The sequence below is a fragment of the Sander lucioperca genome, chromosome 15, assembly GCF_008315115.2.
Source record: "Sander lucioperca isolate FBNREF2018 chromosome 15, SLUC_FBN_1.2, whole genome shotgun sequence".
Taxonomy (NCBI): domain Eukaryota; kingdom Metazoa; phylum Chordata; class Actinopteri; order Perciformes; family Percidae; genus Sander; species Sander lucioperca.
In genome coordinates, this window is record NC_050187.1 from 19,851,531 (window position 1) to 19,873,918 (window position 22,388).

The window sequence follows — 22,388 nt, forward strand, 5'->3', positions numbered from 1 at the left end:
TGCAAAGTGCACAACTTTCCATTTCTCATCCCACCCCCCTTCTGTCCTTTTCTCACCTTCACCTCTCTCTGTCCCTCTTTTCACATGATTCCTGTCTTCACCTCCACCAATCTCTTTTCCTTTTCACCTCACTCACCCTCTCCTCCCATTGCTTCATAACACCTCTCCCCCACCACTCTCTTTCACCATCTCCCTCTACTCTCCTCCTGTAGGACTGTGCAGAGACAGAGGTGGACAGGAACAAGTGCTGTACTTTGTGTAACATGTTCTTCACCTCCGCCATTGTGGCCCAGTCACACTACCAGGGCAAAACCCATGCCAAGAGAGTCCGCCTGGTGCTGGGGGAGCCGCCCAGCCTACCCACAGCCATGACCAGCCCTACAAACACAGGTATCACAAACCTTCTGCCGGTCTTGCTATCTGGGTATGATTTTAGCAACGAGATCAAACTTACACATCCAAACATGCACTGTTGGAGACATGCATCTTACAATACTTGAGCCAAATGCTAATGTAGTGATCACAGCAGGACATAGTGCCAGTTGAGTTTCGGGAAACAAAGTTAATAGAATATGAATCTGATCCTTTAAGCTAGTTGGTCTTTGTCTGTCGGTCTTCTGGTCAGACTTTAAGTTGAAACATCAAATCTATCAAACATCTGACAACAAACTGGTGCTTTGGTGATCACCCATTTCAGCCCTAGCTGATCAATACCTCTATTGGATTCCAATCATGGTGTTTGTACACAGAGCCTGTCCTCCCTGAAGACCAAGGTAATCAACTTGGTTGAAAAACACACTCACCTCTGCTCGCACACGGTCATGTAATCCAGACAGTTTTTGCAACATATATCACTTGACTGAGAATTACTTTTAGTTTAAAGCTTACATTTTTATCGGAAGTGGATTTGGAAAGCTTTAGTCATGCTTTAGTCAAAACGTCAAGCCTGGATATCAGAGGGAAATGTCGGGTAATGCTAACATGCCAGAGGCCGAAGAAGCAAAACTCTGACGGTGAAGTGCACAGCCTTTAATTTATGAAGGTCTTACGATTAGTAAAACCTCCCCTTAACAAATGAAGACATCCACAAATTACAGTAATATTTCTGTTCATACTTGTGATTTTTAAGATTAGAATTTCATTAAGTGTATGTGCTGATGAATCGTGTCCAGGGGAGCTTAACATAATGGGATTCAAATTGGATTCAAAGTGAAAATTCAGAGCTATAAACACACAATCGCTACAAAATGGAGTGTTATAATCAAGCCCCTGAGTGACTTTTCCTAAACTTTGGCCTACTTTAGAAAAGTGTCACTTCTGTACAACCGTTGCCCTGGAGTTTCTGTGGTTTTTATGACAGTGGGACCTGGAGGAAAAGAAACAAGAGAACGAGAGCAAGATGAGAGGAAGAGTGACCTGGGAGAGAAGAAGAGGATTTCAGGAGAGATTAAAGTCAAAAGTAGCCTTCATGATCGCTATGAGATGAGCGCACCACAGAAGATGCACAGCCGAGCTGACAGGCTTGTGTGCACAGAATCACACACATCCACACATACATCCACACACAGAATCATCAGAAACACACATAAGCAAGATGACTGATGCATGCACATTCATGCTAGACATTCACTTGCATGTAAGGATGCATGGACACTAACATGCATACAGAAACACACTCAAAACATTTACACAAACACAAACCACACAAGGGCCATGTGTGTTGGAGATGGCTTTGAGAAGTGGAGAGCAGAGACTGTACCTGTGTTCCCTCCCCTTTTGCACATCACACTACACGCTCCAAAGCACCACCTCCTCCTCCTGCGCACACACTGTCACACACCCTTCCTGTGCCACACTCCGTGACTTCTGCTCCAGTGTGCAGAGATCCCAGTCATGGGAAAAGAAAGGGTGGGAAAACAAGGGATGGAGAGGAAAAAAATACACCCGAGGATCGCTCGCTGTTGCTGCTCAGCCCGTGCTGTTCCACAGAGCTGTCAGAGCTCAGGAGCTTCACTCATGCACGATCACACACAAATGACGCACCAGAGATTTTAGGATGGCCTTGTCTTTAGGATTAATAGCAGAAAAATGAACAGTAAATTACAAGAGTTCCACGGTTGAGTTTTGGAAGTGAGATGATAGTGTGGTGAAGGCAAACACAAGCGGAGGGAATGTGAGTGGGTGGGTTGGTGAGATGAGCGGAGACACAGCCATAGATACAGTAACTATGTGAACAGAGCCCAAAGACACATCAAGGTATGAGCAACCTCTCAGCGCACAGGGCTTGAGTCAAGTCAACACGGCTGCACACACACACACACACACACAAACTAACACGCTTCACACTCGTGGTCACAAGTCAACATATCATGCATGCTCTTCATTTGTTATCAGTCAGTTGATGGTTGTTGGTTGAAAGAAGTGGTATGACTCATTTGGGCTTATAAGCATGTGTGAGTGGGCTTTTGTCCGTGATATAAAATGTTAAACATGCTGTGTTGTGGCTGTGTAGTCATAGTCGTAATAACTCGAGAGTCACTGACACGTTGTAGATGGCGAATCGGCACATTTGGACATGCCATCTGGCATTATGAGCTTTCTAACAAAATTTGGCTGTGGACCTAACACTCCCTCACTGTGATCACATAAACAGTTTGAGGAGAGATTCTTTGGTACACGTACTGTACCTTACACACACAAGCAGCCTATTCTGGAGCTTCATTCATGCACACAAGCCTTCACACATTTTCTCAAGCATGGATTATAAATTTAATCCGCCACCTAAACACCCACATGCACACACAGACACACATGCAGACGCACGCGTATTCGCTGTCTTCGCTGCGTGAGCCACAACAGCGTCCTGTGGACAAGTCAGTGCCTGTTGGCTATTATTGGGCAATCACCATGGTAACCAGTGTCATGTCACGAGTAGCAGGTCACCTGGAAATCTGCCATTTCTTTCTTTTTTTTATCATTCCCTCACGGATAGGAGAGGGATGAAAGGGGAGGAAAGATGAGAGAAGAGGGTGTACATTAAAAAAAAGATGAAGCAGGAAGGTTCACACATACAGTAGATGGGAGTAGAAAGCACTTGAAGACTGCCCCCTGGAGAGCTGATGACTTTCTCCTGATCTTCTTCTATGTTCCACAGATGATGGCCTACAGCAATCTATTGCTCTTTGCTCTTAGTCTCAATCAGTATGATCTAAAAGTAGAGCTTTCAAATGTAAAATGTCATCTGTGTCTGTGAGAAAGACGAAGTGTGTGCGCGTCTGTGCAAATATGAACGCATGACACTTTCATGTTAATTTAAATTCATGAAAATATTTCGTCATTTTCGCCATTCCATTTGCATTTGATTTTATGTTAATATGTTCCCTCATTCTCTTCCTTCTATCGTCCCCTCACCACTCACCCCTGTCTCTTCACTTCTTCCCCCCAGATTCCTCCCCTTCCACCCCGCTGCCCACAGACCCCGTTGCGTGCCCCCCTCCTCCCCCTGACCTGGCTTGGCCCTTGGCGGTGGTCGGCGGAAACGGCGGAAGAGAGGCCGGGAAGTACTGCTGCCTGTGCGGAGCCTGGTTCAACAACCCGCTGATGGCCCAGCAGCATTACGAGGGCAAGAAACACCGCAGGAACGCAGCCAGAGCACGCCTCCTGGAGCAGCTAGCGGGCAGTCTGGATGCCACGGAGAGCACAGGTCAGCTTCTTGGCCCCGAGCCCGACACAAGTGACAAGTGAAGGGCAGGAAGGGTGTTACGACTTTGTACGAGGAAAGACGATAAGGGGGAGATCACATTCAAGATCTGTGGCGGTGAGGGTGGACTTATTCATATGCCTTTCAATGTGGTGTACATTTCACAGATATTGGTAAGCCACACCAGTTATTCACAGATAAAATTAGCGCCATAAGCAAGTTAGTATAAAGATCAGCTTATTCACATTCACCATACATTTGGACAAAAACATGGGTTCTATGTGACCGACTTCCTTTCTCCTGTGTCATTCATGTGTTTATTAAATCAGTCCAGAGCTTCTCCCTCGGATCAACCCCCTCTACAGTCCCACTGTAGAGAGAGATTATATATATATATATATATATATATATATATATATATATATATATATATATATATATATATATATATATATATATATACACATATTTATACAGTAGAGAATTAATATCCCACAGATGGTTGGAATACCTGCTAATGATTACCTTTAAATTTAGATGCAGAAATGAAACTGATATATAAACTTTCCTAAATTAAAGAGACACTCCACCAGTTTTATATGTCAAAGTCTGTCTGTGAAGTCAGCCTGTGAGAACAGTTGTATAACGTAATTTGTAATGACTCTGAAAGAGCTCTAGTGACATTACCTAGATATCTCTGCTTGGGTTTGGAGGCTACAGATTCTTATTAGAAGGCCTTCGTTACAAACTGGGGCGTGTAGTTTAAAAAAAACATGGGTGATCAACAGTCATTTTTCCCTGGAATTAATGCCGATTGAAACCTTTCCCACTAAAGACAATAGCCAGATGTTAGTGAGTTTGCAGTGGGAAGGGGGCTTTAGTGTAGGAACCAGCATTTTTGGTGCTTGACCCTTACTAGGGACACGAGGGACTAGTGCTGAATTAACTCTGACCATTGTTTTTTAATCAGTCCCCAACTTTATGGTTAATATAATACTAAATCATTAGAGTACTCTCTGAAACGTATTTACCGGGTAAATAATCTTAAGGGTTGAACCCTAAGCCAATAAAATGAAAGAGTTAGCTCATCCATCATCCCAAGAAAATATCTTCTCTCCCTAATTAGCTGTGTATCTCAGTCAACTGAAATTCTGACATATCTTAGTCCTCATCTGTTTGCCACAGTCTAACGTTTCCATGTCAGTTATCTGGGGTCACAGTCCACTCATATTACAGTGCAGCATAGCTTTTCACACGTTAGTGCTAGCATTGCAATGTGTTAAACTGTCAAAAAAAAAGTAATGGGACCTCTGTTGGCAAGCTGCATATAGCAGAGAAAATACACTACACCGTGCAGAACAAATTAATTATCAAATTACACACTCACATTTCTGCTGAGTGTTGAAACATGAGTCTCACACAGCGTGACACAATCAGGAACTTAAACGTAAACGATTAAACTGAAATTATTTCTTAATGTAGCCTATATTCAATAGCCTATTTGGTAAAACTGAGATGAAATTATATTTATAGCGAGTCCTGGAATTTATTATACTATTCTATTCCTCTCCTACACAAACTCTTCCACACACCAATATAGCAGAAGGAGAACACTGATTCACATGCTCATACATGCATTTATGCCAGAAGGGTATTCTAATGAAATTATTAATAGTATTTGGCACAGAGTGCTTTTCCTTTTCTGGTTCCTATGAATGATATTGTCTTTCATCATCCTACTACAGCACGCAGCCCAACATGCAACTTGAGTGCCACACAACACCTCTACTGCACACACAATTCAAGTTTGACACGCAGCACGCCTATACAGCTACACATACCAAATCCTCTGTGAGCCAAAGCCGCGCTGTTCACTTTGTGCTCCAGGTGCCATGACACAAACCATCATCTCAAGAAGCCAATCATATTAAAAGCATGAGTCATGTTGCCGCCTACACTGGCTCAGAGGCTTTAAGTGGTGTCATGTTGGATATCGTCCTCTATCCACACACTGTGACCCACATCCTACAACCTAAAAAAAAATTGTGAGGTTTTGACTCCAAATCTCAGCCTCTAACTATAGAATAAATAAATATTTAAAATTGCTTTTGTTTAATCAATGATATTTGCACTCAGTGAAGAGTGATGCTCTACTGCAAAATCTATTACCCGTCTTCTTTTCAAGGGCAATGAACTGGTCTAAGATTTCTAAGTGAGCTCACTGCTGACTTGATCTATTATATGTGCCATCAATCAAGTGTTTGTTCCAGTGCCTTTAGTCTGAAACACTTTGTTCATCACAGTACGGCTCCATTGTCAGTAGTCGTTTGGTCTTCTTCAGTTAGACACATTTCCATTGGTGCAAGATTCTCACATCTGATTGGCTTTTATCACCACTTCATGTGTGAAGTCACAGGTGTGCCGGGTGTAATCTCAGAGGGAGGGTCCAACGCAAGGCGGCAAGAATTCTGTCTCGGCCAAGTGCAGATTTGTCACTGCTGTTGTACTCTGTCTTGTGTCCGTTGTTACTGCGGTGGTGGTTGTGTGTGTGTGTGTGTGTGTGTGTGTGTGTGTGTGTGTGTGTGTGTGTGTGTGTGTGTGTGTGTGTGTGTGCACCACTAGGGGCTCCGATCTCTCGTCATGTCTCATCTGTCATCCTTATTAGCTCCCCGCGAGGCACAGGTAAATTACTTACACACCAATATTTCCTCTGTCTCTAAACTATGGCTACAGAGTCTGCCCTGCTGTATTTTCTGGTTGCGTCCTATTGATGATACTGACCTTTACTTGTACTTGCATATTCACTGTTTGTCTCTCCCCCCTTGCCTTGCCCCAGCTTTCACACTCTCACGACCGAAACATATCACAAAATCCCCATGACTTATATATCGACATTGTTTCTTACTCTTGGAATTTTCTGGTGTAATTGCGCAGACAGGGCACAGGGGAGTTTGCCGTTATTTTCCACGGCTAGGTGCCAGACAAAAACCCTTGGAGATGGATTACGGAGGTGAACGAGGGAGTTGCAGTGGGGGTAGCTACTGACGAGGGATGGAGCCCGGCTGACTCGGCTGTGTTTTTACATAAATCACAATGGGTAGAAACCCCTCAAGACAGAGCCAGTGCATTGTCTCCTCTCTCTGGAGACTCAGTAGATAATTAGAAGCAGTGAGATAAGCGTCTAGGACTGGAGTGTGTGTGTGTGTGTGTGTGTGTGTGTGTGTGTGTGTGTGTGTGTGTGTGTGTGTGTGTGTGAAGTACCAAAGAAAATTGTGTAATTGATGACTGTGCCGGAGTTGGAAGAGCTGACCTCTCCCATGAGATAGCACTCACTGTGACACAGTCGCACAAGAAAATCAAGCTTATACATGCACACAAACAAGATATACTGTCCTATATATATATATATATATATATATATATATATATATATATATATATATATATACGGTCCTCACCACACTGTGGGCAACCGGCTGTTTCCATGGCAGCTAAGTGTTTTTTTAAAATAAATATTATATATAATATTCAACTTTATCACTAAAGCTTGTTTGGATATAATAAATAGTTCTGTTAAATCTTATCATATAGGTCTGGTATATCAAAGCTGTCCCCGAGTGCCGTAATGCCTGCCATTTTGGACGGTATTATTAATATAGGTAGTCTCGTTTACCTACGCTGTGCAAGAACAGGTCGAAATTATAATTCCATTTGCTGCAATTCACCAGCGTCTGAGAAGTTTTTTGCTTTTTCCCTGCCAGTCATCATGATTCGGCGATGAAAGAACAACTGCCAGGGTCATTAACATACTTATCAGCATTCATAAGGTGCTTTGCATTGACTATTTATGGTTTAAAAATGGGCGTGTACAGGGCGGGATAAGAGGCCGATTCACATACGCACACTTGTGGATAATCTGTGATTTATAAAGGGAACATTGCTTACAAATGTGTGTATGCATGGTTTTGTAAATCTGAATTTTTTTTTTGCCGTATGCCATTTTTGGCTTTTGGGCGTACATACACTTTTAGTAAGGATCCTACGCAATTATTATTATTATATATTATTATAACTATTTCTAAATGAGACCCCAGGTCTTTTTATTTAAAAGAAATAGTTCAGAAATAGTTTGTTTCCTGTGTATAATACGTTTTTGTCTAAAAGAGATGGCCTTTCCAATTACTGTCACGTTCGCTGCAAAACTAATTAGTCTCTCTATAGGTCGTTCAAAGATTGTTACTTGATAAAATTCCACTTGGATTCAATCTCACTCTCACCCCATGCTCAATTCCTCTCTGCTATGGTATTTGTGATATAGTCCTGTGAGATGTACTGTCAAGCATTTGCAGCAGACTGTTGGTTCTGATTGCATCTCAATGGGCTTCTTTTTGGATCCAGCTCCTTTTTAATCTTGCAAAGCAAATGGTAAACTAATGGTGTACCACAGCACAAAGGCTCTGAAGAGCTCTGAAAACTAGTATGCCTGCCTCCACTGTGAATAAAACTACAGATGAATACCATACAGTGAGATTCTTAGTTGCTGTCTGGCCCATAGGAAGGAAGCGGAAAATAGAGGAAACTTGACCTTGAAATTATCCATATATAACTTGATGTTAAGCGGTGGTTGTGAGTTTGCTTAAGTCTCATTTACTCCCTATGCAACCTAAAACCATTCAAGTATTTACCCAACAATGTTCACGCGACACTAGATTTTACCATCGGCTGACTAGGGATAGACCGATTATCGGCCCTGATTATCTGTATCTGCGTTTAATTTGCCTGATAACCAATAAAGTTAATTAATTAAAAAGTGCACTACTTTGGCTCCGCTACAGCTCTATGTCTGTTTGGTTTCACTCACCACTGAGTCTGACTTAATACAAAACTATCTGACTATCTTTTACTATTTCATTATGTTCAAAGTTTCGAATTTATTAAATAATTACTTTAAGCATTTACACAAAGTTTTGTGTTGGAGTTTGTAACATTCCAAAATCTTAATTTTGACTTAAAGATTTTCATTCTCACTGTAAATGCATATCGGATCCAAATATCGGTTATCAGTTTCATCAACTACTAATAATCGGTATAGGCCTTGAAAAACCAGTATCGGTCGATCCCTTGCGCTGACCACTACCTGTAAACCCTCTGAGAATAAAAAAAAGGCTGCAGTTAGAGCTTGACAGTGTGTCCTTATGGAACGAGCCATGAACATCACGCTCCAAATGGGTCATTAATGTTGCCTGATGGGAGAGGCTAAGTTACAATATATCTTGGAAACAGTTACATTTCTTTGCTTGAAGCAATCAATTTTCAACATTTTCTCAATTTTCTGTGCACATTATGTAGCTCATTACTTTTTTGACAAGCATTTGGGCGTCTCCATACCAGAGGTGTCAGCAATGCCTCTGTGTATTAAATGACATTCACAAACAGCCTTAACTCATCTTACCCCCCCTTTCCTCTCTCCCTGGCATATCTTCTTGTGTAATTAACAAGGCTTAGAACACCCTCACAAAAATACTGCTCATGCACACAAAAAAAACATCATTCACAACCCTGCCTGCGCTGCATGCTGTCAGCTGCATTGCACACACACTTTCTCTGCATGTAATTAACATGGATTAGGGCAGTGTTTTCTTATGCCAGAACTGCTTTAGTAACCAAAAGCACAGTGTCTGTGCATGTGACCGTGTCCGTGTGTGTGTGTGTATGTGTGTGTATAAGACTGGCACAAACGCACATTTCCAATCTTCTGGCACAGACACAAACTGCAGCATATTGTACATCAGTGCTTCTCGGCCAGGCAGTAGGGAGGTGACATCAATCAGGCTAAAAGCATGGAAGCTGCTTTTGTGTGCGCACACACACACACACACACATAAAACACACTTAATCGTGTATACAACAAAATACCTCTTTATGTAATCCTTGCGGCGTTATAGAATTACGTGGAAGAAAAAGGGAAGGAGAATGAGAAAAGGAATTATCATTCCTTTCTTTTTCTAAATTATCTCTTCTCCAATTATTGGTCTTTTCATTAAGAGAGAACAGAAGTAATGACATTTTGGCAGAAGAGGATGTACTGTCTCTCTTTCACGCACACAGACTTAGTTATTCCTAATAGATGCAAAATATCAACATTTAAGCCAAGACAGTGCTTACTCCAGGCAACTAATTCAGTCGTGGCTTTCTTGTAAATGACGGCGTGTCCTTAATCACCCCTGAAACAGACCGAGTAACTCAGACTACAGGGAGTAGATATGCCACATTATGCAGCTATAGCCCAGTCTAAATGACCTCCCACCACTCCTAACTATATCACAACTTCGTCTCCAAACATACATCACCAATTACCGCCACAGAAGGTCAAAAAGGTGATGGAATACAGACAACTCATAAATCTCAAGGACAGCAATGACAGCAGAGAAACGGGCACTTACACACAAGCAAGCACACCCGATTTCAGTCACCAAACAAATAAAATAGAAGCTCAAGCAATGAGGGGAGGGAGCATCAACTGGGGGGAAAGGGCTTCAAGCAATTTGTTTTTGACTGTTTTCTCATACAGTCCTGAAATGTCAAGGTTGTTCATCTCTGATCTGAGTGAAGTGTGCAAAATGTGAGAAAACTAAAATAGCACTTCATTGCATCTCTGACAAAAAAAAAAACAGCCAATTAAGTAATGTTGCTGATTGGCCTATTCCTCGTCGACAGAGCATTTCCACTGCTTCCTCTGCCCTTGTGAAAGTAAGAAGATGTGCACTGCCATGCTGTAGTTGCCACATGTGTAAGAACGTTTTTTGGGGGGTGGATACACGTCATATTTACTCCTGCGGTCATTAAAGACCAGCATGCTGCAGTCTGATAACTCATTATCCTTACCACTTCTCCATCTCCTCTCCTTTGTCTTTTAATACACATCTTAGTTTTCACCTGAAAATGTCCTCTTTTTACTCGTTCTGTCTACCTAACCCTCCGCCTGCCCCTCCTCATCTCTCTTCACCCCACCCTGTCAGTATCTCCATCATCATCAATCTATTTTTGGGTGTTCATCTCGACCACCTGCAAACCCTCTAATTAGTTCACATCTGTGTCTTAGCCGCACCATCTCAAGCATGCATTCACCAATACAATACAAATGTGCATGCATGCACAGCCGTACACGGTACTACGCACATGTACACAACCTACTGCACTGTTCTTTTCTTACCCCTAGTGTCCTAATTCTTCTCACCCTGTTGAAGTTCAAGTTTCAAAAGGCACCTTCACAACTATACACACACACACACACACACACACACACACACACACACACACACACACACACACACACACACAGGCACTAAAAAGAAGATGATCAAAGGATCTAAAAATGTAACTGGCTTTCTGCTAAAAGTATTTTTCCAGATGCACTCTACTTGGGAAAATTACCCCGCACTGTGAAGTGTAAAAATAAGACTTGTCAGTAGGGTTGGTTAACGAAACCCGGTGCTAATATGGCACCGGTGCCAAAACGACCGGTATCTACTGGACCGAATAGCAACGCAGATTTCAGTGCCTCATTGCGGTGCCACTTAAATGCCTGCGCTTCTCTCTGATGCTCCGAAATGGATGTTAGAGGCAACAGAAGCATCGCTGCACAGGACGCTAGTTAACACTAGACTTGACAGCAGGTAATGTTGATGTTAGCCTACTGTTAGCTAGTGACTAGCTTAAACAGGTTTAAAATGCTGACAGCTAAACGGTGTAAAGTGTGACTGTATTTCACTGTAGAGGATTCCAACACCGGGACGTTCAACAGACACATTATTACACTCATCGTGTCAAATAGGGACGCTTGGTCAGGTGCTTTTGGCGCTGTTGTTGACGCTAAAAGTCTCCTTTAGTGTCATATGTAAATGTGCTTTATCTAAACGGGCTGGGTCGGGACTATTGTCACGTTTGACGCAGTTAGGTTTAGGAAAAGATTGTGGGTGGGCTTATAAAAGGTACGTTTACGTGACACAAGAACGGGAGAGTTGGGTTTAGGAAAAGAAGAACGCGACAGTTGGGTTTAGGACAAGATCGTGGGTGGGGTTATAAAATGCACATTTCAGTGACACACGGGACACAAACCCCAGTCTCACACCACCTCAACCAACCTCCTTACACGGAATTTTGGCCTTTGATACTACTCGCTACCGTTGTCACTCTTAATACTACGTCATCTTCACATGCCACAGAGCTGCTGCTCTGCCTGGTGCCTTCCATACACATGCTGAGGGGTGCTTATTGCGTTGTATCTGACGCTGAGAACCACTGACCAAGCGTCCGTGTTTTTGTTGGGAGTGAGAACGGGTTGTGAACAGCGTGCAGCTACCGTTGTCTGAAAAACAACACGGACGGTGCATTTACTTGAAACTAGTAAGCCTCGTGGTGCATTCAAAGTTATAAAAATAAAAAATACTTTTCTCATTCAGTGGTTGTTTTTGTCGTTTTAACAGCAATTTCCTAATGAAGTAGGTTATTGTTATTACATTTTTAATAAATCATACAATTTTGACCACATGGCCTTAGCAATAAACAAGCCGTTCTGATGTTTTGTGCTCTTCCTTTTTTTTTTTTTTTTTTTAGTATTGGTTCAGGCACCGGTATCGTGGGAAAAAAACAATTCACAACCCTACTTGTCAGTTAACATTTTTATTATTGCTCATGTTGGCCTCACGGCTATTGTTGCAGATGATCCAGATGATGACGCTGACCATTTTTAAAGATTTCAATGAGCCATACTTATTAAAAGTGCCCTCACAGTAAGAGCTGTACCTGTGTGGTTGTATTTGTGTCTCTCCAGGGCTGCGCAGTAGTTACTCCTGCAGTGTCTGCAGTGTGGTCCTCAACTCTATTGAGCAGTACCATGCACACCTCCAGGGCTCCAAGCACCAGAACAAGTGAGTATAACAACTTAGGACCTGATTGACTATCTATCCATACATCCATCCATCTAAAAATGCTAAGAAGGAGAGACTTTCCGAAACGGACAATCTGACAATCACGCCCACTTCATATGGCGATTGTCCAGGTGTGTGGAGGTCTGAGAGTAGGCAGGGTTGAACTTTTCTCTCAAGGTCTTTCATTTTTCACACAACTACTGTAAGCACTTTTCATGTGTACAAATTAGTGTAACACCATAAATACCTTTTAGGAAATACCGAAAGTTTGCGCCCCTATCCCCATTTGTACATTGTGGGCCCTATGTTGCACCCGGGGCAATGCAAAGCCAGACGCAAGTGTCTTTGCTAGTTTAAGATCGTTGTCAATTTCCCATCCAGCGCCCACGTCGTTTAAATAGCAAATGCACCTGCGCCCATCTGTGCATTCTTGGTGTATTGCTATATTGAGGCAGCAGAAAGTGATCACGCCATTGACCAACAAAAACCTGAGGCCTGTACTGCGAATCAAGATTAACATGCCCTGGATTTATTTCAGTTACCTGCCTTGTTAATGGGGTTGTCGGTCTCTAAATGTTTTAACTTTTATGAGCGCACCTCTCTCTCTCTCCGCGCACCGAGCTCCACCGGATCTTCTAAAAACGGTGTTGCCGTTATCAATGGAGTATTGATTGGTCAGTATGCGGTGCTTTTACATCGGATGATCTCTAATCTCCTACATAACCTGCTCCCGAGCATAAGTTACCACGGCGATTTAACCCAGTAACAAGTGATCCACCGTCGTGAGACACAAAACCCTGGGTTGAACCTGAAGTTACCTCGTTAACGCCAAATCTTGCTTCATAGTAGAGGCCTCTGGTCTAAAGTCAATAACGCAGCATTTCATTGTTATTTTAACGCCTGCTTCACCTCGTGGAGTTTTGGTGGTATAATGCTAGTGCCATATATGATCTGCTCGCGTGCTTTCACTTCACGCACGAGCAGATCAGTTTCTTCTCCTGAAAATCTCTCCTTCCTGCTTAGCAAATCCGCCATCATAATAGCAATACGCCAAGGTACAAACGCACCTGGCTTTTATAAGGGAATGGGAGATAACACTAGGGATGTAACAATTACCGGTGTAACGGTAAACATGCTTAACTATTAAAGGTATATTACACTGTTTGCTCGGGTATGGATATGTGTGCTGTAATAGATGTGGCTTATTCTCAGTTTGTGTTACTGAGCAATATGTTACATTTATGTTAATTATTACAGAGAAATGAATGTAATTCTTAGTATTGTTTCTTGTTATATGCTGGTGGCTATACTATTTAGTTTTGGTAAATAATGTTCAGTCAGATGCTCATTAATGTGCATTATTATTTGCTTATATTTCAGAACCACATCCAACTTCACATGTAACGTCAAATACTTCATAGTTAACTTCATGTTGGAGTTGTAAATAAATATTCCTGGATCTCAAAGTCAGACATCTCTGGTTCAAGTTCTTACTGGACACCCTACAGCGGGCCAGTGGTTAAGTAGCCAGTTTTCAATAGTTTTTACAAGCCTATTGCCTATATTTTTGTAATATAATAAACACTGTTACACTTTTTGAAACTATTTCAGCTTGGTAGGCCTATCAGTGCTTTCTGAACATATTAAACACACTTTTAATAATACCGCGATAATACCGAAAACCGTGATAATTTTTAGGTAAAATTTTCATACCGTTACATCCCTAGATGACACTGATTGGTTTATTGCATGTTACGGCCAAAACACACCTACGATTAATTAAGACACTAAGTACAAACCTTTTGAACCGTGCGCCTGGCGCACGGACCCCTTTTTCCACCGGTAAACTAGCAAAAGTGGATTCGTACACACCCTAAGCACACCTGCGCCAGGCGCTTCACGCAGTGCGCTTAGCTCGTTAAAATAGGGCCCTGTAAGTCTTTGCATTGAGACTATAAAGACACACAAAAGAAACAAGCACTCAGTGAGAGATAAGAGAGGCAGTGCGATGCAGTCAGGAGGAGGCTACGACGACAGGCTATGACAACAGGCTTTTTGCCTGTGTTACATGCATTTGAAAACACTTTTGAACTGAAGCACAATCCTTTTCTTGCCCTGCCCTATAGATGGGATGCATATGTCACACTACGGTCATTGTCTGCCATTGTGACAACAATGAGATATTCATTTTCATTACCAATTTTAGAAAATTTTATCACAGCCAATGTGAGGGAAATTATATTCACCAGCAGGAAGCGTGTGTGATATGGAACGATTACATTTCATGCATTTACCATGAGATAGCTGTGAGCATGGTTATAGGCGTTGTTGTGGCATGTGTGCATGTATGCGTCTCTTTGTATTTAAAGCAATGTAATGGAAATTAAGTAAGTTATGAATGAAGTATTTGTTAGATAAAAGGTTGCTTGAGGATATAAGTTTGTTGTTGCGGCTGTTTCTTCTTTCCCTTTTTTTTTTAGGAGAGTTGAGACACTTCAGCTGAAATGTCTGTATTTATCTGCCCTAGAGCATAACTTGTCTGGGCTGCACACACCAAACTTCTGCAAACAAGTTAACTGTTACAGAGTGGTCGGTGTAGTGAGAATAACAACAGCAATAACAAGGGTGAGAAACTGAAAAAGCTAAATTTGTGTATGAGTGACACTAAAGCTAGAGGTAAAATTGTGGCTGGGCTGAAAAGACATTAGAAGGGAATCCAACAGTCAAACTTGTTTTTCTCTTACCCAGAATGACCTCTGTCCATTCAAAGAGCTTTAGTGTGATTTGCTGAGGTGAGGAAATAGCAGCTCACATCAGTACAACAGAACTTAACTGGACTTTGGTTTATGGAGGTCAAAGCATCAAAAAGTACATTAACATTTTTCAAACAGAATTGAAAGATTACTTCATGTACTACACAGAAGCTCATGTGCAGAGATAGACATTGGTGAAATTGTCAAAACTTCAAGACAAGGTTTGGAAATGACCATGAGTAACTGCATCATTATACTGTATTTTGAGACGTTCAGTAGCAGGAAAATGTTGTATTGGGTTTTTGGTAGGGCTGTCAGCATTAACGCGTTAATTGCGATGCAATTAAGGGCCCAGCATAACGCGTTAATTTTTTTTTAATCGCATTAATCACATGTCGGCTATTATTAATTTATTTTACACTTTACACTCGGCTTTGCGTCGTGCCTAACAGGCTACTATTTTGACCCTTTGCAGCACCGTTACTTATCATCAAGCTGCCAAACATCCTCCTGCTGCAGGCTGCAGGCATGATGGAGAAAGACAGCAGCAACACAACTCTCTGAATGGCGCTTTTTATTTTCCAAAACTCCCGGACGGCTCGTAGACAAGTCGAAAGCCATATGCACATTGTGTAAAGCCGAATTAAAATATCACCGAAGCACGTCAAGCTTAAGCTACCACCTACGAGCTAAGCATAGTAGTACAGTTAACGTTGATGCTAGCCGCTAGCATGCTACACACTCAGGCAAAGCACTATTTTGGAGAGTGCTACTTGCCGACCTGTGGATGAAACCAAATCACAAAAAATTACTACAGCTCTTGCGAAATGGGTGGCAACTAACTGCAGCCCTGTCAGCATCGTAGATGACTCGGGTCTTAAAGACGTACTACGGTTGGCATGTTCTGACCCGTCACATTGCCGTCGAGGGGGACAGCAGCCCCACGCACAGCCTGTATGACACGGAGAAAGCAGCCACAGTGGAATTGCTGCAAGGTGCTGCAAACGCGGTCTCATTAACCGGTGATCACTCGACGTCAGTGAGTAATCAAAATTATTTAGGAGTTACTAAACACTATATTGACTCTGGTAAGGATAGGGATTTTTAGTTTTTTAGTTAGGTACTTGGAGGAATTGTGCAAATAATGACAGATTCACACATTTTTCTTTTGTTTACAGTGAATAAATAATTACAAATCTTAAAATCAAGTTCATAAAGTAACTTTCTTTACATTCATTTGATTCCCAATCAAGATACACTGGTAAGAATTGCTTTCGATTGTTAAAAACGGTTCTGAAATGCAAAATAATAGAATTTTAATCATGTGATAAAATATGCGATTAATCGCGATTAACTATAGAAATTCAGCGATTAATCGCAATTAAAAAAAATTATCGTTTGACAGCCCTAGTTTTTGGATGAGACTAAAGGTTACAGAAGGCAATGTAACTGAACGCCTAATACAGCTCTTCACTCACTCTAAAGCTGCTTACACACCAACCAGACGGCCAACCATCGGCAGAAAAGGCAGTTGGACTGATCAGTCTCCTCGAGTTTGTCAAAAAAAATGCCTCAGAACACACCGAAGAGACGAGACGTAATAACGTCTCCATAACAGTAGGTGGCGCTAATCTGTAGTGTCGCCCAAAAATGAAAACCGGCAGCTGATTGGACGAAACCGTCACGTGGGTCTTGTTTCTCCGGAAATTCAAAGACAGACTGTCATGGCGGCTTGTTCAGAATACGATCTCATATTGTACTAAAATAGTTCACCGAAACGTGTTTCTGAAAACATTTTAAGCGAGAAATAGGCCATGCAGTTGCTGAATCTGTCTTCATTTCAGATCAACAAAGGTCAGTTTAAAAGATTTTCGTCAGATTTTGAGAGACTTTGAGTCACGCTCATTCCGCTCCCCGTTTCCGGGTTAGCACTCTACCAATCAGATGGGTCGTTTGAGTCCGACTGCCGGCAGTGCCCACCCCACCGATTATTAGAGGTGTGAATCTTCACTGATCTCCCGATTCGATTACAATTATCAGGTCAGTGATTCAATATCTCGATGCATCACGATGCGTCAAAAAACATTTTTCTATTAAAGCCATATAGGATATTTGACTTGACAAACTTGCATTGTCAAGTGCAATACCCAAGCTGCAATAAGTAACTTCAGACTGGAATGATGAAGAGTTTGGATACATTTTTTTAATGTAGCTACCACGAAGGTTTACCTATTTTGGATTTGTCATATACCACCCTACTTTTAACCAGCAAATCTATTGTGCTGTATTGGAATAACTGACCCCAGACAACTCTTTAACAAAAAAGGTATTGTTTACTGAACAATAACTTAAATGTACAAATAATATTTAGCCGTTAGATTGAATAACAAAAAAAATAACACAAATCACACCCTTCAAATATGCTAACTGCAATATTTCTTCAAATGATATTACACGCAACTACCCCTATACCAGTTTCTCTATCAGTTTCCACTTAAAACACTCCAGCTACACAATGATTCCTCCTTACAGCAGTTTCAATGTAAAACTTACTCAAACCCTATTAAACCACTGTGTTACCACACACCTACCCACCCACACACACACCCGCCGACAGAAAAAAAAAAAAAAAAAGTTGCGGGCCTGATGGTAGCTCGTGTGGACGTGCAGGACGTTATCTTCAGAGAAGCAAACACACAGAAATCCAACTTACAGTTAGCTGTTAGTCCAAGAAACACAGCTCAAACTAAAACCAAACAAAACGAAAACCAGTCACCAGCTACGGCAAAGTCCTCTTCAGCAGGGAAACACGCTGTCGTCCTCTCCGGTCCAAAATCAGCGTCCTCCAAAATGAGCAACTCTCCGCTGTTAGCTCCAACTTTAGCTAGTCCGTTAGCTCCAACTTTAGCCAGGGACACTAGCACAACATTTGTTCTAAACCACTACTGTTAGACAGGAAAAGTGCCGTAGTGTAGCTACACCTCTTCGGCTTCGTTATTCCACTTAGATCTTCTCCAAGCTAACTATTCTAGTGTCTCTCGATGTTTCTCAGTGTTTTCTTTCCTCTTCTCTCCACTCTCCCGTGTCTCCGCTCAGCCGTTTTGCGTGTTTTTGTGTCTGTCTGTCTGTGTGCATGTCTGTCTGTCTGTGTACGTGTGTGTGTGTGTGTGTGTGTGTGTGTGTGTGTGTGTGTGTGTGTGTGTGAGAAACGGGTTAGGCTACTGAGAATGTTATTTTTCATTTGAATGTTTATGCCGTGGACGGAAAATTAACGAGCGACGTCATTGCGTTATAATTGATTATGGTGGGCCACTGCATCGATGCAGCATCGTCCATGTCCACATCCCGATGCATCGATTATTTGATTAATTTCAACACCTCTACTGATTATACATGTCAAATCGGCCAAAATGAAGGACGACAGTCCCTCGGACGGACAACGGCACGCAACACACCAAACAGACTTGAGTCACTGACCTCGCCAGACTGTCCAACGGCCGATTATCAGCTCTGTGTCCGGGCCTTAAGTCAGCCTGGATAAGAGTGTCAGCTAAACTCCAAAGCGTGATTGTCAAGATGTATAATGTCTCTGCACAGAAGCTGTAAATCATGGAAGAAAATGGTGCCTCATAACTCTGCCTCTCCTTCTGTCAGTGTTACTGTCGTAAAGCGAAAAAGAGAGCAGACACACTGAAAGAGTCATGTTTATGAGAGAGAAAGAGCGAGTTAGCAAGACTGATAGACACTAGAGAGACGGTATGCACCACAGAGAGAGAGATGGATTGAAAGAGACATGCAAAGACAGAAAGACACATCATGTTTGAGACAGAGGCAAAACAAATGAAAAAAGCATTGAGATGGCAAAAGAGTGAGATCAAATTGATAAGGGGAGACAGATGGCCATGGAGAAATAATACAGACAGAACCAGGATGGATTGGAGACAGAAATGTGCAAAGAGCAGGAGAAAGTAAAACAAAAAAAAAATCTTCTTACTGTAAATTGAACTGAAAAGTGGAGCCAGAGTGATAAGGAGCAGATTTGGAGTGTAGATTGAGGTGAACCCAGTGTTGCTGACAGCTGCAGGGCTTTGCTGCTTAGGATGGAAAGGATGGATTGACAGGACATCGACTAATACAGGGCAGTGAGAGACAAACTGAGAGAGAGGTACCAAGGATATTTACAGGGGAAGTGCTGATAGGTCACTGGATAGAAGGGGAGAATGTACCTCATCCAACTTATCAGGCAGGTGTACGCAAAGTGGTCTGAAGTGGAGGAAGTCTGGGGGAGAAGTGTGCAGAGCTGGGTGCTCAATGGTGTTTTAAGTGTCCAACATTGCCTTTCAGGCAGCTAACCCTAACCTTAACCCTAAACATAACCATTGCCGCGCTGCCTGGAAGGCACCGAGCTGGGTTTTGTTCTTATTTCACAGCAGTGGAATTTACTCAGAAAAGATTACAACAGAAGGAGAGGATATAATACTAACATTGTGTAGCATGATGACTGTTTGGTGACATCTTAAAGTAAAAGAAGTCTGGGTAAGGTAAGGACCTCATGATGCCACTGTGGGTAAAATATAGACTATCAAATGGTTTACTGAAAAGAGAGAAGAGCAGGATTGTGAGATAGGAATCAAGTTTGGAACAAACTTTACAGCCCCAACTCAGTGTCCACCTTAAAGCTACATTGTGTAAGAATTTCTCCCATCTAGCGGTGAAATTGTATATGACAACCAACTGAATATTACTTTCTAGCCCCTCCCATTCCAAGCGTAGAGTAACCCCTACGCTGGCCGTATTTTTCCAAGAAGTACGACTTTGTCCGTGAGTGTTCCTTCCAGTGCAATAATAGTTTTACATTTTCGTTATTTTGGTACCATTTCATTGCTAACATCAGCTATCAGGTTCACAAACAAATGCAAGCTAATGTTAGTAAAGTATCAGTGCTATCGTTATTCTGTATATTGTACGAGATTAATAGTGTAAGGCAATGTTTACAGCGTAGGCTACATATTTTTCTCCGTGAGCAGAGTCAGAGATCAGTTGATGCGACGGAGTTGCGAGGTAAAGCTAAAGGAAGAGGGAAAGGTAAAGAATAACCAAAAGATAGAGCCGGTGGCAGTGGATCGGTGAGGCAAAGAAAAACTAAAGAGACACTCTCCAAAGATGACGAGGACAGAGTGGAAGCCCTTCAAAGACAAAGGAGAGAAGCAACGGAGGTTTGTGTTTTTAATATATTTCTCTGAGCAGTATGAACAATCATGTCAATGAAACCGAAATTAGCTCTTAGTATCTCCATTGTTTACACGCAGCGACTCCGTTACATGTCCTCGAGAATAGGCGTATCTTCCATCTTCAACAGGCTTTCAAATCTGCTGTAATCTTCACCTGTGTCACGGTGCCACTGAGTGTAAAAGCGCAAAAGGCAAAGGTATGTTCCTCTTTGGCTAATGTATTTTAAAGATGGAGGCGCAACACGGCTGGCGCCATTCGAGTGACTTGCTCGTATGTATTCTGAATGATTCTGAATGTCAGATTCTACGCTTACGAGAATACTTTGAGTAGTTGGTGGAAGTAATTACACATGCATGAGCACATATTTGTGAAAGAACAAAGGAGTTTTTGCTAAGAATCAACTCAAAACATTACACAATGGAGCTTTAAGCGCTCAAATCTCAGTCTCAGAAACTTTTGTCAAGACTTCAAATTTCTAAGGTTCATTGTCAACAGATTTTCACCCAGATTTTTAGAAAGCAGCAAATCGGTGTGAACTCAGATTTTTTTTTTGGCTTTTTCCCTTTATTAGATAGTGACAGTGGATAGACGGGAGAGAGATGGGGGATGAACCGCAGCAAAGGGCCGCAGGTTTTGGACTCAAACCTGGGCCGCTGCAAAGGACTTAGCCTACATGGGGTGAACGCTCTTACTGGGTGAGCTAGAGGTCACCCAACAGGGATTTTTTTTTTGTCCCTATATATCCAAAGGTTCCCATGTTTCCAGACAGTAGTTTAAGGTAAACAATGCCTTCTTCTGATGTGCACAGCTTCTTAAATAGAGAGTACATGTATTGCATTACAAATGATCATTTTATGAATCTTAAAATTCAATTTTTATCCAGATGTTTGTATTATTGAATTATGAAACCTAAATTCCACCCATCAATTTTATACAGTATATTGGAAATGGCACAACACTGGGATATTTGGGGCTAAAGCATTAATGTGGCTCATGATGTGAGACTCATACTGTATTTCACATGTAGTTGTATATGTTTATAGTTTATTAGAACAATAGCAGGATTGCAGACTTACTGTGTGCATAAAGTGTAAAAAAAAAAAAAAGTCCATGAGAGCCCTCAAAGCACAAGCAATCTTACAGTGCGACAGCCCTGAGCCATCGCAGACTTATTTTGTGAACACGCGCCGATTTCTGTTGTGTCCACGAGGGTGAACACTGGTACTGGAAATAAGTCTTGCCAGTTCTGTTGCACTGCTGGATCGATCCTATGGGAAACATAAAACAAGACCAAAGGTTCCACCTCATCAACTGCACTTCCTCTGCCTTCACCCAGTCACTCAGGTGAAACACAATACAGGTACAAATGTGTAACCGCTTCAGGATAAGTCTCTCTCGCTCACATACACATACCCTAACCATTCCTACATCAATGTGCATTACATTTTAGCCTTTGCAACACAATAGTAACGGGGCATGATATGATAGCAAATAATGGCACTTTCAAACTGTATACAAGTGTAATTTTTCTGTTCAATAATTATGCGCACAGACACACATGAACACTCTGGCTGCAGCATACATATAAGACTAGACAACGTCGGAGGCATTGCAAGTTTAGAAATAAGAGGACATAAGGGCCCATGAGGTAGGTAGGTAGGTAGGTAGGTAGGTAGGTAGGTAGGTGTGTGTGTGTGTGTGTGTGTGTGTGTGTGTGTGTGTGTGTGTGTGTGTGTGTGTGTGTGTGTGTGTGTGTGTGTGTTCTTTCACACT

General features: G+C 42.0%; 1 protein-coding gene across 5 annotated transcripts in view; it reads left to right on the forward strand.

Annotated features, from left to right (window-relative positions):
• Nucleotides 1–22,388, forward strand: part of zgc:171482 (zinc finger protein) — a 57,105-nt gene that overhangs the window by 25,415 nt on the left and 9,302 nt on the right. For 4 of the 5 annotated variants that reach the window (XM_035992374.1, XM_031305261.2, XM_035992375.1 and 1 more), the window contains 3 exons: nucleotides 213–390; nucleotides 3,446–3,703; nucleotides 12,534–12,630. In XM_035992374.1, coding sequence (XP_035848267.1) covers nucleotides 213–390; nucleotides 3,446–3,703; nucleotides 12,534–12,630 — 533 coding nt within the window. Of the gene's footprint in view, nucleotides 1–212; nucleotides 391–3,445; nucleotides 3,818–12,533; nucleotides 12,631–22,388 lie in introns of those variants that run through there. The other variant, XR_004895222.1, reaches the window with a different exon arrangement.